The sequence below is a fragment of the Orycteropus afer genome, unplaced genomic scaffold (genome assembly GCF_000298275.1).
Source record: "Orycteropus afer afer isolate SDZICR_OR568_19922 unplaced genomic scaffold, OryAfe1.0 scaffold00294, whole genome shotgun sequence".
Lineage (NCBI taxonomy): Eukaryota > Metazoa > Chordata > Mammalia > Tubulidentata > Orycteropodidae > Orycteropus > Orycteropus afer.
Window position 1 is genome coordinate 3,460,368 of NW_006921881.1, and position 16,342 is coordinate 3,476,709.

Consider the following 16,342-nt stretch of genomic DNA (forward strand, 5'->3'; position numbering starts at 1 on the left):
TGATTTATACATCATATCCCAGCTTAATTATTAATGGCACCTCCTTTCTCTCTCCAGTATTCCAATTTGGATGGTAATGTTGTGTGGTCACTCGTGGGTATCTGTGACACCATAGAATGTGGATGATATTGAGAATGTGAGGAAATGAATTTCAAGATGTAGGGTTGTAGGTTAAGATTTTGATCTCCCATCACAATGTTGAGAAAGTCCGGTAAAATTTTATTGATTTTAATTAAAAAACCTAAAAGTGTGTTCTTATCTCTAGCCTATGAGTTCCAAGCATGAGGGTGAATGTTTTGAATGTGGGGGAGGATAGAAAGAGGGAAAGTAGATTGGACGGAATGGAGTACTTGGGTTGGTGTTCTCCTGGTGAATCTTGTGTTATTTTTTCTCATTACTACAGAAGGCAAGGAGTATAAGAAACTTTGAGAACAGAGTCAACATCTGAGAGATAGGACTGATGAAGACAAGATCTCCCCTGCTGGGGAGTGGGCAGGCCAGAGCCCATCCTCTGCTCCAGTCAGGTTCATGGTCAGGATCCCAGTGTTTCCAGCATCCCAGGCTGGGTCATCCCTTTGCTGCCACACTTGTGGCAAATGTTTTAAGAAACACCCCCACCTCCATAGCCACCAATTTGTTCACAAACCCAAGTGGACTTTTAACTGCAGCCAGTGGGGGAAATCATTTACGAGACCCAAGACCTTCAGCTGCCACAAGCACTTGCATCTTGGGGATAATCCCTTCTGTTGCTCCATCTGTGGCAAGACCTACTGTGACCCATCTGGACTGAGTCGCCACTACCATGTCCATCTGGGTTACTGGCCCCATCAATACCCCCTCTGTGGGAAGGGCTTCCAGGACCAGTCAGAGGTTAAATGCCACCAGAAGACACAGCAACACCAGGAGCCAGTGACAGGGAAGCAGGAGCATATTGTGAGGCTTCCAGGCCCCACAGCTGGATTCCAGGAGCCAGATGTCCATCCATCCAGGGGTCCATGGCTGGGAGCCATGCACCCATCTCTAGAACCCAGGATCCCATGGACAAAACCTGGGCATCCATCATTAGGAACCAGGCACCAGTGGCCAGGACCCAAGAGTCCATATTTGGAACTAAGGGTTCTATGGCCCAGACCCAACCATCTATGGTTAGAAGCCAGACATCTGTGGCCAGGAACCAGATGATCTTTATGAAAACTCAGGCACCAGTAGTTACAACCAAGGGTCCTGTGACCAGGATCCAGGCACCCAACATTAGAACCCCCTGTTTGGATACCAGGTCCAACTCTTGCCCAACAAGGCCCACAAAATGCAAGGTGTTCTCTTGCCCCCATTGTTCCTTTACTTTCAGCAAAAAAAAAAGCCTATCTCTTCAGCCACCAGAAGGCCTATCTCACAGAGCAGCAAAACTGCTGCTTCCATTGTGGAAAATCCTTTAGCTCATTCTCCAAGCTAATGTGGCATTAGCAGACCAACTGGAAGCAGAAGATCTACCCTTGCCCTATTTGTGACCTCTGCTTTGGGGAGAAGGAGGGCCTAGTGGGCCATTGGAGGAGCCACAAAGGCAAGGGGCGATGCCTGGGAAGCCCCCATAAATGCTGGGTGGTCCTGAGCCAATGGCTCGGCCTGCCTCACACTGCCAACTCCATGGCAAGGACAGATGGGAAGCATGGAGGAAGTGGGTCTTCTCCTAGGATCCCTACCCCCAGGAGAGGGGAGGTAAGGGAAATAGCATAGAAAGGAGACAATGCAAAGAAGGGTCTTGGAAAATAAATAAATAGCCTTTCTGACTGAGGTTTTTCTTTTGTTTTGTTTTCCTGAGGACTGACCTCCAGGGTAAGGAGGCTATGGTGGAAGGAGAGATAATGAAGGAAATACAGAAAGGAAAAGGAAAAAGTGGCACAGGGAAACTCATATTATTATTAATTAGCACCTAGCCTGTTGCTTTGTGTCTGATAGACCATCAACTAGTAATTATTGAATAAATCAGTGGATACTCTGACAGGTGTGAAGACGAGAGAAAAAAAGATGAGGGAAAGAGTGTGACGGACCCATGGGAGATGTGGAAGTAGAAGGGGAAACATTCTAAAGCAGATATGTTGCCAGGTTCTCTTTCCTTGTGCCTCCAGTTCCTCACTAGGCTGCTGAGATGAGATGGAGCTCTGCCCAATATTCTATGGGTTTCTCCCCAGCTCTCTCTTGATGTTTTGGACTTGTCCTTTTCTTTTCTTCTGCCCTGTTAGCTCTGCTTAGTCAGGGTTGAGGTCTTTGAAGAAAGAACCATTTGCAAAGTTAAAGAAAAAAAAAAAAAAACAACTCTGCTGTGGAGTCAAATTCAACTGATAACAACCCCTCCTTGGGTTTCCGAGGCAGTATCAATAGAGAAGTAGACTGCCCAACCTTCCTTCGGACGAGTGGCTGGTGGGTTTGAACCACCAGCCTTCTGGTTAGCAGTCAAAATGCCTTAGGCACTATGCTACCAGAGTTGTCATGCTGTAATTTACAACAAGGAAGTTCCTGGTCTCCAGTTCTTAGCAGAGGTTCTTTTGTCCTTGTAACTCTCCAGCACAGGCATCCTCTGGTGGAAGGAAGAGCACTCCCATGGCCATGGCCAGAGGGCTTCCAGGTGGGAGAACGGAGAGAGGCATGGAAAGATGTAGGCAGCAAAAATGAGGACAGGAAGGAAAGAACTAGGAAAAAGAAGGTAGTTGTCAGAAGAAGGAATATCAATCCTATTTGAAATTCAGAGTATTTCTGAAAGGGCAGATTGGAATGTCCCAAAGCAAGGAAGCCTGTGAGGGTGCGACTCTGATGGATGAGACACCCCAAGGACCAATTCCGGGAACAGCCAGGCTCCTCTGTTGTGACATCACTCAGAAGGGGTTTCCTAGAAGAAGGAAGAGAAAATAACTTGAGAAAAATCTGCCTTTTCTTTTAAGTTTTTTTTTTTTTAATTGTGATAAGAATATATGTAACAAAACTCTGCCAGTAGTTTTTAATCATGAAACTATTGAACTAGGGAAGAGAAAAGCCTGGAATAATCATGTCTGTGTGGGAGCTCTGGTAGAGTAGTGGCTAAGGCATTTGACTGCTAACCAGAAAGAAGGCTGAAGGTTCAACCCCACCAGCCACTCCTCAGAAGGAAGATGGGGCAATCTACTTCCTTAGTGATACTGCATGGGAAACCCAAGGAGGGGTCGCTATGAGTCGGGTCTGACTCGATGGCACGTAACAACAACAACATGTGGTTAAGCCAGGAAGTGAAGCACTGGGCAGCTGCTTTGACTGGGAACGGGAAAGGAGGCAGCTAATAGCAAGTGGCATTCCTGCTGAGGTCACTGAAGGTGGAGCAAACCAGATGGTAGGTAAGAGTGCCCCCAGCTTCCTTCCCTGCCACCTCCATCCAGAGTCTCTGAAAGCTGGCTCCTTAGCTTCTACCTCACAGGTCCACCCTGTGTTCTCCAGACCCTCATCTCTTCTCTGGGATTTTCAACCCTCAATAGCCCTCCTTGTCACTTCTGCCTCCCTTTCCTGCCTTTTCTCAGGTTTTAAGAAGCAGAAGACAACTTACTTAGCTCTTCAAGGAATTGCCCTGAAAACAGAGAAATAAATACATAATTAATAAATATGTGACTAGCTCCCTCCCCGACATCCTCCCTGTGGAGATCCACATTGACCCATCCTTTCACTAAGGGACCCCGCAGATCTCAGTAAGTGGTTCTCTTCATGGTATTTCTGAGGGGCCAGGGGTTGGGTGTGGGCAAAGAAGGAAAGGAAATCCCAGCGCCCTGAATCTTGAGCCCTGGTTCCACCCTCTTTATTTCCTGTTCAGGGCTGACTTGGTCTGTTTCCTGTACTGCCACTCCACCTGCTAGTCTTCGATGTAGCCAGTTGTAGCAGATGATCAAGGCAACCAGGGGTCCAAGAACCGGCACGATTACAAACAGGGTGATCTTCCAGGGGGGAACTCTCAGAAAGTGGGGATCTGGAGCGTTCACAGCAGAACAAACAGGGTTAGTGCTCCCCCTGAAATCCCACCCACCCTTTTCCATTCTTAGGTTTCTTAACATGGGGTCCAAGAACACCAAAAGAACTTGTGGATAGAATCCAGGGAGCCCATGAACTTGAATGTTTTCACTGACCTCTAGCTGAATTTAGCATTGTCTTTCAGTGTAAATGCAGGCAACAGACCACAGTCAAAATCTCAAAATCTTATTCGTGTCCCATTAGAGTTGTTCCAAAAATCTCAAAATATTATTTACACTTTGAAATTATAAGAGATCATTAGACTTGCTTTTGTTACTTAATGTGTTATGTTACTTAATGAAACATCTATGTCACTATAGCATAAATTTGTATATATTTTGATAACTGTATTTCCATCCAGCAGCTTTCCTCACAATCCTATGTGTTACAGTGTATGTGTATGTGCATTATTCTGGCTTCACTAGACTGCTAAAGAGAGGTAAGACTTCTTGCTATTAAGATTAGCTAAGTATATAGATTCCTTGTTCTATTACTGTACTCCTGTACTCATGGAATTTTACTCTGCTGTGAGTATAGTAGATGATATATATATTCACTTTGTAGTCCATTTAGTTCATGTATGTGTATCCCTTTCCCAGCCAGACACTAAGTTCAAGTGCAAAAGTGCTATTAGAATTCTACAAAACAAAGATCCTATTCCTCCCCTCTGGATATGCAGAGAATGTGTGTGTGTGTGTACAGGCTTCCACCCTGGTTCAATGTCATAAACTCTTGGATGTGCTAGGTGTTGGATGAACAGAATAGGGTTGCTTTCTGCCTCAGGAGGGCTGACCGGAGCAGGGACTATCTGTACTCTGTTGTTGGGTGCTGTTGAGTAGATTCTGAGGTAGAGTGACCCCAAGTACAACTGGCTCATAGGGTTGTCTAGGCTGTAATCTCTATGGATGCAGATGGCCAGATATTTTTCCCATGGAATGGCTGTGGGTTTCAACTGCCATTGTTTTGGTAATCAGCTGAATGCTTAACCATTTTGCCACAAAGTCTCCTTATCTGTGCTCTCCCTAATGAAATTATATACTTTATTAACATCCATTCATTTATTCAACAAATATTCAGGTGCCCTTCTGGTGCAGGTATTGCCCTTAGGCACTAGGCAATCTGCAGTGAACAAAAAGGGCAATGAGCACATATCCTTGAGGGGCCAAAATTCTAGTGGGGCTCGATGGCTTCACTCTTCCTCCAAGAAGCTTTCCTTGATTAGCCAAGTATATAATTCCCTTATTCTATTACTCCTTCTGTACTCATGGAATTTCACTCTGCTGTGAATACAGTAGATATACATACTTTGTATTCCAGTTAGTTCATGTATATATATCCCTTCCCCAGACAGACAGTAAGTTCAAGTGCAAAGGATCTGTTTCTCTCCCCTTTGTAATTACTGTAAAGAGAGGTAATGTACACAAAGTGCTTGTAACTCCTACAAAGTGAGTTAACGTATGTGAAGCTGTTAGACTAGTGCCTGGCACATAAAAGCGTTATATACAAAACCAAACTCACTGCCACAGAGTCGATTCTGACTCATAGCGACCCCCATTGGGTTTCCAAGGCTGTAGATCTTTACGGAAGCAGACTGCCACATCTTTCTTCTGAGGAGCAACTGGTGGGTTTGAGCCACTGACCTTTTGGTTAACAGCCAAATGCCTCAATCCACTACACCACCAGTGCTCCTTTTAAAACTGTTATTCAGGTCTTTGCAATTATTTTACCGATTCTGGATGCAAACAATGATTTACAAAGAAAGAGGAAGAGGGGGAAGGGGCCAGCCTGGAGCCAGGTGTCCTTGTTCCTCCAGGTGACTGATTATTGCTGTCATAGGACCTCATGTGTGCAGGATAAAACTGCACTCCACAGGGCTTTTCAAGGCTGTAAACTTTCAGAAGCAGATCACCAGGCTTGTCTTCCGAGATGCCTCTGAGTGGTTTCCAACCTCCAACCTTTTGGCTCGTAATTGAGCGCTTAACCCTTTGTGCCACTCAGCCCGAGTGAAACACCAAGCTGGTCACAGATGGCCAGGATATGCCAGCACTTACCAAAAGTCCGGTGGAGGTTCTCTGAAAGGGACAAACGGAAATGCATTTAGTAGGACATCCAAAGCAGAGAGGAAGGGTGTCTTTTCTCTTTCTGAGTCTTTGTTATTTAATGTCTTAGAAATTGTTTCTAGTAGTAACAGTAGGGGAAGGGAACATGTAGCATTTCCCTTCTACTCTGGGTGAATGCAGGGAGAAGAATATGGCTACAGTAGTTTACATAGTGAGTTTCCCGCCTGCAGGGAACACTGGATAGTGGGAGAGAGGAGCAGATGGTCAAGGAATGGTCAGGGAAAATGACCATTTCATTTAGGCCAGAGGAGCAGAAGGGAAGGATGGAGGTGTCTGGAACTCACCTATCTCTGCTCGAAGTTTTCCTAAAATAGAAAAAGGCAACATTTTTAGCTCATGCTCTGGCACCAGGTGAGCCCCCTCCCATACCCAGAACCCCATGCCTTTATGTGAGCTATTTCTCTGTAGACTGGAAGCATCCATAACTAATTCACTGCCATTGAGTCAATTCTGACTCACAGCGACCCCCGTTGGGTTTCCAGGGTGGTAAATCTGTATGGAAGTAGATTGCCCAGTCTTCCTTCCGCAGAGTAGCTCATGGCTTTGAACAGCCAACCTTCTGGTTAGCAGTCAAATGCCTTAGGCATTGCACCACCAGAATTCCTTCCACAGGGCAGTGGAAGGAGCACTGGGTTTGAAGCCAAGACGCTGCGTAGTTCAGGTTCTGTCTCTGGCTAGCATGTGAACGAAATATTATAATATTATAATGAATGCTAAGAGGCTTGGTAAACAGCAGTGCCCCAAGCAATATGAGACTTTATCATCTTGCCAACTGCTCTTGGCTCCTTTCTGCAGGTGGGGTGGGGTGGGGTGGGGTGGAGGATTCTGTTCATGATCTACTCCACCCCTCTGTGTTGTTATTTTCTAAATCTAAAGCCACTTCCCCATTTGAATGAAGAAGGATGGTACTAAACATTTAGTGAGCAGCTACTTTGTGACAGACTCTGTACTGGGCCCTTTCAATATATTATCCTTTTTAATCCTGCCCACACTCTGTTGTTATTAGCTGTAGTGAGTTGGCTCCAACTCATGGCAACCTTATGTATAATGAGTAAATATTGCCTGGTCCTGCATCATGTTCGTAATCATTGGTATGTTTGAGCCTGTTGTGGCTATTGTCAGTTCATCGTATTGAGTTTCCCTTGTTTCTGCTGACCCTCTGCTTTACCAAACATGAAGTCCTTTTCTAGAGACTGGTCTTTCCTAACGATGGTCCAAGTAAGACGAAGTCTTGCCATTCTCACTTCTAAGGAGCATTCTGGTTTTATTTCTTCTAAGATTGATTTGTTCATTCTTCTGTCATTTCACAATGTAGTGGATATTCTTTGCCAACACTGCTATTCAAATGCATCTATTCCTACATGTTAGTAGGGGGGATGGTCTCTCCACTTGACAAGGCAACTGAAGCTTGGAAAGCCTAAGAATTTTGCTCAACGTTTGAATTGTCGGTAAGTGCCTGAGCTGGGATTCAAACCCAGGCTTCCTGACTCCATTGAGCAGGTTCTTTCTGCTCACCTGTGGAGACTGATGTCCTTTTTCATGTGGGAGAAATAGGCTACTGAGCACCTGGTATGAACTCAAGGGAAGAGAAAAGATACTGACCCCCTCATATGCCCTCCTTGCTGCTTTGTCCTCTGTAGTAATGGGAGGGGAAGGAATGAAGGCCCTGCATGCTTTGGCACTGGGGACACTTGGTGGGCTCAGATCAGGAAACTCTGAGCACAAAAGGAGCTTCAAAGATGGGTAAATCCAAGTCTTCAGTGTTGAATGAAAAAGCAAGAAGCAGTACTTTTGAACATCTACTATGTGGAAGGGCCATTTACTTACAGTATCTTTATTTAAACCTCTTAATAGCCTGTTGTTGCTGTTAGGTGCTGTTGAGTCAGCTCTGACTCATAGTGACCCTATGTACAACAGAATGAAACACTGCCCAGTCCTGCGCCAGCCCCACAATCCTTGCTATACCTGGGCCCATCATTGCAGCCACTGTGTCAATCCATCTCATTGAGGGCCTTCCCCTTTTTTGCTGATGCTTCACTTTACCAAGCATGATAGATAGCCTTCTCCAGGGAGTGGTCCCTGCTGACAACATGGCCAAAGTAGGTGAGACAAAGTCTGGCCGTTCTTGCTTCTAAGAAGCATTTGGCTGCACTTCTTCCAGGACAGATTTGTTAGTTCTTCTGGAAGTCCATGGTACTTTCAGTATTCTTCACCAACACTACAACTCAAAAGCATGAACTCTTCCTACTAGCCTAGACCTGTCCAACACTGAAGCTCCAACTCTCCCAGTTCCATGAAGCTGCTAGAAGTGGTATAGAAGATGGGAGTTAGACCTGAGCTCTGCCACTTACAAGCTGCGTCAGCCTGAGTAAGTCACTGAACCTCTCCAGGCCTCAGTTACCTCCTGTGTAAAATCAGACTCTTGTATGTCAGTCCTGCCTCTTAAAGAAAGGAAAGGTCCAAGCTGTAAAGCTTTACAGTGTCATGACATTCTGAATCAAATAATCAAAAATGAATGTGAACTGACTGAGCTCTGAGAGACCAGGTCATTTCAGGAAGGACCCTTATCTGCCCACCATTCCCGTACCTCTGAGTCTGTGTTGCAGGCAGAGGTAGACAAGGCCCACGGTGATCTGCAGAAGCAACAAAGGCAGGACGGCAATGAGGACCAGCATTCCTGGGCTGATCCAGTAGAAAGGGTCTGAAAGACACAATGGCATTGTCTCTTATTGTGTGCTCAACTCCCAGCACAGGACCTGGGCTCATAAATTGGGTTGGATAAAGGAATGAATGTCACTGAGATTCAAAGAAAGTAACAAAGAATTGACACCTGAGATTAGCCTTGAAGGAAAAGTGGTGTCCCCCCTCACACACATACCCCAGGAAAGGCTAGCTATTTAGAATGATTAGTCAATGCTGTGCATTGAGGTAGGCTTGGGGAATTTTAAGAACCAACTAAGGGAGTCTCTGATCCTCAAGGCCATGATGCATTGAAACATCCCAAGCTGGGCAATGATTCTATTAAATTTACTGAGTGGAGGAGGGAGGTCATTTGGGAGGCCATGGTTAAAGAAACAAGACAAGTCTAAGCTAGGACTGTGGTGGTGGTATAGGAAGTTGGGATATTTTGTATCTAAGTTCGTTTATATGTGTGTATATTTTTTTTCCCTGTAACTTTAAAAGTAAAATTTAGTGTTTCTTTCTATTATGCTTATAGGTGACACACTATAATAATATGAGTAGAACTTTGTCATCAGTAAAAATCAAAAAGATTTTCACATCACCTTAGAGTTGTTGCAGATCATTACTATTTTGAAATTATGCTAATTAGGGCCACCCTACATCTTGTAATTTTAATATTTTAATAACTGTATTTTGGTACAAGGAGCTCTGGTGGTGTGGTGGTTAAGGCATTCAGCTGTTAACCAAAAGGCCAGCAGTTCAAATCCACTAGCCAGTCCACAGGAGAAAGATGAGGCAGTCTGCTTCCGTAAAGATTTACAGCTTTGGAAACCCTATGGAGCACTTCTACTCTGTCCTATAGGGTCACTGGAAGTCAGAAGCAACTCAGTGGCAATGGATTTGGTTTTGGTATAAGTATATTTTATTTCATACATTAAAAAAAAAAATTATTCTGAGAAGAAGAGAGTCCATCAACTTGACCAGCCTGTGAAACGGGTTCGTGACACAAATAAAGATTAAAAATCCATCTGGAGCTTTTAAGAAAGTAAGGTCCCCAGGCTTGGGAACTGATTGGATGTGGAGTGGGAAAGGCAATGCAGGAAGGGGATGACCTTCACCTCTTTCGCTCTGTGCTTTGGCCCCCGTTTATATCTCCATTCTAGCATCAGCTCTGCAGTGCCCAGAGCTCTTACCCGTCTACTCTCAATGTGCCCTCATGCTGCGGTTGGAGCCCTTTCCATCTTCTCTGCTTTTGGGGGACTAGATAAAGATATTGCTCTCAAAATAGGGATTAAGTCACAGTCAGGAACATTAAACTGGTCCAGGAGGGTTTCTTAGTGTAAATTCAATTCCTTAGATTGCAGACAATGCTCTTGTTTGTAACTGTGTCCTTTAGAGGGAAATGCAGCAAACATTACTTTCAAGATCTTGTTGAAAGTTACCTGGAGCGGTGTGATTTAAAAAGTACAAACTCTAGTTCTTTTTTTTTTTTTTTTGCATAAATTTTACAAAAGATTAGAATCAGAGAAAATCAGGTATTACAAGCCTCCTGATATAAAGCAATTAGAAGTATATAGTATCACTTGCAAAGTATGCTTGCCAAAATAAATCAACCCTGAATCTGATCATGACTCTAGATTTGTAAGTTTACAAGAAATACAGGGCATGGAGGACCATGTTAAACAACAACATGGAAATGCTACCAGCAAAATCCGCACTGTGGGAAACCCTACAGGGCAAACACCAACGTGTGGATCATGTCTGGATCTGTTTCAAACAATTAGCAGTTTACCACTTGCCATCGGGTCGATTCTGATTCATGGTGACCCCACATATGTCATAGGACTATGCTTACAGGGTTTTTAATGACCCCTTTTTCCCCCCAGAAGTAGATTGCCAGGCCTTTCTTCCAAGGCACCTCTGTTGTTGTTGTTATGTGCTGTTGAGTTGGACCTGACTCATAGAGACCTCTCCTTGGGTTTCCGAGGCAGTATCACTACAGAAGTAGATTGCCCAAACTTCCTTCCGAGGAGTGGCTGGTGGGTTTGAACCGCCAGCCTTCTGGTTAGCAGTCAAGTGCCTTAGGCACTATGCTACCAGAGCTCCTAAGGTACCTCTGGGCGGGTCCAAAGCACAGACTTTTCCCTTAGCAGGTGTGGCCATTAGCCATTTACCCCACCCAGGGACTCCAAGTAAACCAATTATAAACATGTATTTATGAAACATGAGCTCTGGTAGCATAGTGGCTAAGACACTTGCCTGCTAACCAGACGGCTGGCGGTTCAAACCAACCAGCCACTCCTTGGAAGGAAGGTTGGGCAATCCTACTTCCTTAGTGATACTGCCTCGGAAACCCAAGGAGGGGTCGCTATGAGTCGGGGCCGACTCGACGGCACACAACTACTACTACTACTACATTTATGAAACAATTAGGAAAATTTGAATACAGACAATTTGACGATATTAAAAACTTTTTGTTAATTTTTAAAGATATGATAATAGTACTGTGTTATTTTTTATTATTTTTAAGAGTTATTGCATTTTAGAGATACATCTGGGAGAAGGAGCAATGAAATGATAACGCTGCGTAGGATTTGCCTTAGAGTGATTCACTTGAGAAGGGTGGGAATGAGTGGGAATCAAGTGAAACAGGTGGTCCTTGGGTTAATAACTGCCAGGGCATCGATGGGTACTTGGAAGTTCATGGTATTTTCTCTACTTTCATAGGTAATTTTTAATTTCATAGTGAAGAGTTTAAAGATTAGAACTCCTGGGAGAGAACAATCATGGGAGAAAGAAGGGCTGTTTATGTACAGGGAGATAGTTCAAGGGGCAGGGGTGCATGGAGGGATGGACGCAGGGAAGAGGTAACTATGGGGAGGAAGTGGGAGGGGAGCTGTTGCACTGTGGTGAATTGTGGTCAATGTCATGAGGCAAAGTGTATGTGAACTGCTGTGTGGAAAGTGAATTTGCTCTATAAATTTCCACACAAATCACAATTTAAAAAAAAAAAGGCAAGATTAGAGACAGTAGTAAAATCACAAAAAATGACAAATTTTAAAATAAAGTCAGAAAGAGAGATCAGAAACTCTTTAGAGGAAGAGGGGAGGTAATTAAAACTTGGAATAAGATTACTGCATTTTATTCCTGCTTTGGTCTCAGCTTCCTAGCTCCCCAGGCAAAGCAGGTGGGTCTCCTGTTTACCTGTAAAACTGCCTCATTTTAGACTGAGGCATGGAGGCTAACTGTGCCAGGGAGGGGGATAGAATGTGGAAACCAATCCAAATAAAAAATGACCTCCCCTAAGGCAAAGCTTTAGTTGTTTGGCTTTCTTTTCCTTCCTCCCCTTCTAACTCCCCTTTCATGGGTTGACAGTATGCTGGGGGAGGCAGTTATTGAGCTAGTCTAGCACAAAGGAGGAAAATTATAAACTGGAGAGGTCCTTACTCTTAAGCTTCTTTGCAGGTAAAAATCTCCCAATAAAAACAACAGAATGTATGAACATTCTGTGACACACAGAGCTATTTTCATGTCCTTGCAGTTCGTTTTTAGAAGTAGTGCTTTGTTAGTTGGGAGACAATGCTGCCTTCTGGTCCCAGCACTGCAACAGTCCGCCTCAAGATACAAAATTGTTCAATTGTCTGATGTTTGCAGGGCAGGTGGGGAGCAGGGTAAGGAAATGAGGCTGCTCAAGGGTGTGAGGCTCAGGCTCTCAGGATATTTCTGCTCTTCAATTAAATGACAATTCTCTTTCCAACCTCCCTCTACACCTTCACCTTGTCCACACTTTAACCATCTTGAGATAGAAGAAAAACTAAACTCCAAAATCATTCATCAGACAAAACATATGGAAAGTTAAGATCCTGGATAAAACAAGAATTAAAAAGAGAAAACAAAACAAAAACTTGTTGCCATCAAGTTGATTCAGATTAACGGAGACCCCATGTATCATAGAGCAGAGCTGCTCCATGGGGCCTTCTTGGCTGTAATCTTTACAGAAGTAAAATCTAAAGATGACACTTCTTACTTCCTCCAATTTTATCCAGACATCTGTTTACTTGTATATTTACTTGGACTATGTTTACAAAGAACATGTTTTTCAGTAATGTTCTTCATCTAATAAAACACTACAAACAAATCAACTAAGGACTTCATTGTAATGGATTTGACTAATTTAAAGTATTAGGAACAATGCCTTTTTGTAACAAATAAACAGAAAGACATACCAAAGCAAAACACAGTGAGAAAAAAAGTCCATTTTGATACTGGGATTTACTGTCAGGTTATTCATGTTCACTTCTATTGGCATGAATAATAAGAAATTGATTATTTTCTATTTTGCTGCTTCTATTTCTCACATTGCTTTATCTCTTTTTTCCTCTATGTGTATCCACATGCATATACATTATTTAGGATAAATGGATAAATATGATCATACTTTTTTTTAATACAGATCAAGTCCCTTGCCTCCCCTCTTCTCTCTTCACCCAAAGTGATCCATACTAAGTTTCCTGTGGGTATCTTTTTTTATTTGTCTCTGGACTACATACACATACCCACAAACACAAGATTTTTGTTTTTGTTCTCTACTTCCTGTAGCTTGCTTTTATCACTCAACAATACTAGTGGAATTCCTCCAAGCCATCTGGTACAGTTCTAAACAATCTTTTTAATGGTTGCATAATATTCACAGTATGGATACCAATGTTTATTCAGTCATTTCCCTACTCATGGGTGTTGACTTTGATTTTATTTTTTTTCCCACTCCAAACAACAATGCAACAGATATTCCTAAACTTATAAGTTTCCATGGACTCATGTATATTTCTACAGAATCGATTTCCGAGACTGAGATGTTTGGGTTGAAGGGTCTCATCTCAATTGAGAGAATGACTGACATTTCAAAGGGAGGTCCTGGCCACCCAGCAGATGATATCTAACATATAGTGCTACTCACCTTCCACTTTCAATTCTATCGCTGCCTCCTCTTGGTATGAATGGTCTCGGAAGAAGCAGGTGTAACCACCCTCATCTGAGAACCTTACATTCCGGATCCTGAGGGCCACTTTTCCCTCACTAATAGTGTCTTTCAGCAGCTCTGTCCGGCCCCGATATTCTGGCGCCTGTTCTCCATCTTGGTCTTTGCCATTTCTGTAGAGATGAACCACCCTGGAGAAGGGGGGACGGTACCAGCCCACTTCCATTCCTGTAGCATTCCTTCCAGGAGATATGCGACATGGCAATTCCACTTCATTCCCCACCAGAGCCCGGATGGGATGCCCTGGTCCTATCACTCTGAACTGTCCTGTCCAAGACATCAAAGGAGAGACTGAAGGTCAGGGGGAACCTTCACAAACAAGCATGTCATGGGAAGGGCTGCTTCAAAACAGAGAAGGATGAAGACATTTTCTTTAAAATGAAATTCTAGAGCCAGAAGGGAGTTCAATTTTCTGTCATGAGCATATATTTAAAAAAAAAAAAAAAAAAGTCTCTAGCTGTGGAGATGCCTTGAGTACCTTGCACAGAACATTCTATCCTACCTTCTTGACAATTGCTGCCCACCTTTCTACCAACTGACCATCGGGTATTGTCACCTTTGCCATCTCTAACTCTTCAGCCTAAACTTTATGTCCCATCTTACACTGTGGTTCAGGATCTTGAAGTTTAATTCTCTCCTGGGTGTCTCTATTTAGACTTGGCCAAATTGATTCCTATTCTCCCATTAGAAGTAGTGCTTTTGTCAAACCACTCACCTTAACTGCCTCTCCACCACCTCTCAACCCTCTCTTCTTGTTCACAACTTCTCCCAAATCTCTGAGACCTTCTACCCTGGGGGATGTCTCTATCTCTTTTTTTCCTTCTGTGCCTTTGGCCCTCACTAGAGGTCCTGGACCCAGCTCTGTACATGTTCCCAGTCTTTTACCTATGTGGGATGTGTGTCCTTATTCAGACGCTAAGTTGACGGGAGATAAGGCTGGTTTCTCCATTAGAGCTGGAGAGATTTCCCAAAGGAGTGGGTGGACTGGGATTCCCCTATTAGTCTGGTGGCTCCCTGAAGTTGAGAATCGGTTTCTGGGTTGGTTTGTTTGTTTTTCTCCTCAGCACAAGGGAACAAGGCTTACGTATGAAAATTTGCTGGTGCTTGATCATGTGGCATATGGCTCTCAAACATGACAGGGTATTACAACTTCAGCAAACATTTATCAAACACTTACTATAGGACAGACTCTACTGAATATGTTGTATACCTCATTAAATTCTGACAGCAACTCTAAAACCAACAAGACCAAACCCATTGCTGTTAAGGAGTTGCTGACCTATGGTCTTGTGTTACAGAGTAAAGCTGAGCTCCATAGGGTCTGTTTTTTGGGGGGTGGGGGTGGGGATGGGGGCTCCAGTGTTTATGGCAGCAGATCACCAGGGCTTTCTTCTGCCGTGCTGCTGGGTGTGTTTGCACTGCCAGCTTAAGGTTAATATTGTTGTTGTTATGTGCTGTCGAGTCGGACCTGACTCATAGCGACCCTCCTTGGGTTTCCAAGGCAGTATCACTATGGAAGTAGATTGCCCCATCTTTCTTCCGAGGAGTGGCTGGTGGGTTTGAACCACCAGCCTTCTGGTTAATATAGTGAAGTGCAAACATGTGCCACCCAGGGACCTCAGCAACTCCAAGAGATTGCTATTATTATATTTCCTTCTTATAGGTGAGAAACCAAAGCTGAAAAGATAAGAACTGGTTTAATTTGATGTTAGGTGAAGGAGTTTGAATTCTGTTCTGAAGGCTGTAGGGAGCCACTAACGATTTCTGAGGAGGGGACCACATCAATAAAGCTGTTTTAGAGAGATAACTCATATAACAATTTGAGGATGAATTGAGGGAGGTGAGCCCAGGGGAACTGGCCTTTCAGTTCTCAGGGTCTCCACAGGACAAGAATAAAGACATGTCTTACCTGCATTGCTGATGGACAGCTGGAGGAGCAGCAGGAGGAGGGAGGGGAGGCAGCTGGGCAGAGAGGAGCTTGGTACACTTGCCATCTCACTGCTACTGGGGACAGAGAGCCCCCGCAGTGGGGTCAGGCCAAGTAGGGTACATGTCCTCTACCACTGAAAAGCCTGAAGGGAGGATCTGGGAGGGCAGTGCTGTCCCGGACCTCCCTCCGCCCCAGGCTAGGGCTGCAGCTGTGTCTGGAGGAACGGCCCACAGTCACTCTTGCCAGGCACTTACACAAAAGGGCTACAGACCAAGGGGATGACCAGGGATTGCCTTCTCCACCCCCTTGGAGGAACGGAGAAGAGGCTGCCTGGTACTGAGGCTTCCTTGTCTTTCCATTCCAGTAACCCAGCTTCTGGGAATGGGGGAGCTTCTAGGGTCCGGTTGATTGGATTGGATCACTTGCTGGAACTCAGGGAAAGGCCTGGTCATATAATCTATTAGGTTTCTTCAGTCCTGCTCCTCCTGATACTAACCAAGGGATTTCTGTTGTTTCTTTAAAATAAAAAATTTAGAGTTGGTCTCCTAT

General features: G+C 44.2%; 2 protein-coding genes across 2 annotated transcripts; one reads left to right on the forward strand and one right to left on the reverse strand.

Moving 5' to 3' along the window:
• The first annotated feature begins 341 nt into the window (after positions 1-341).
• On the forward strand, positions 342-3,500 carry ZFP57 (ZFP57 zinc finger protein). The gene is given in 6 exon segments (XM_042782373.1): positions 342-354; positions 404-1,010; positions 1,067-1,163; positions 1,221-1,349; positions 1,351-1,561; positions 3,463-3,500. Coding segments are annotated over 6 exon segments (1,095 nt in total).
• Positions 3,501-3,545: 45 nt separating this feature from the next.
• MOG (myelin oligodendrocyte glycoprotein) lies at positions 3,546-15,889 on the reverse strand. The gene is made up of 7 exons (XM_007951430.2): positions 15,773-15,889; positions 13,783-14,130; positions 8,731-8,844; positions 6,428-6,448; positions 6,075-6,095; positions 3,866-3,982; positions 3,546-3,589 (listed from the first exon to the last, which is right to left on the reverse strand). The coding sequence occupies exons 1-7, from the start codon at positions 15,855-15,857 to the stop codon at positions 3,546-3,548; spliced, it is 750 nt and encodes a 249-aa protein (XP_007949621.2). The 5' UTR covers positions 15,858-15,889.
• Between the last annotated feature and the right edge of the window lie 453 nt (positions 15,890-16,342).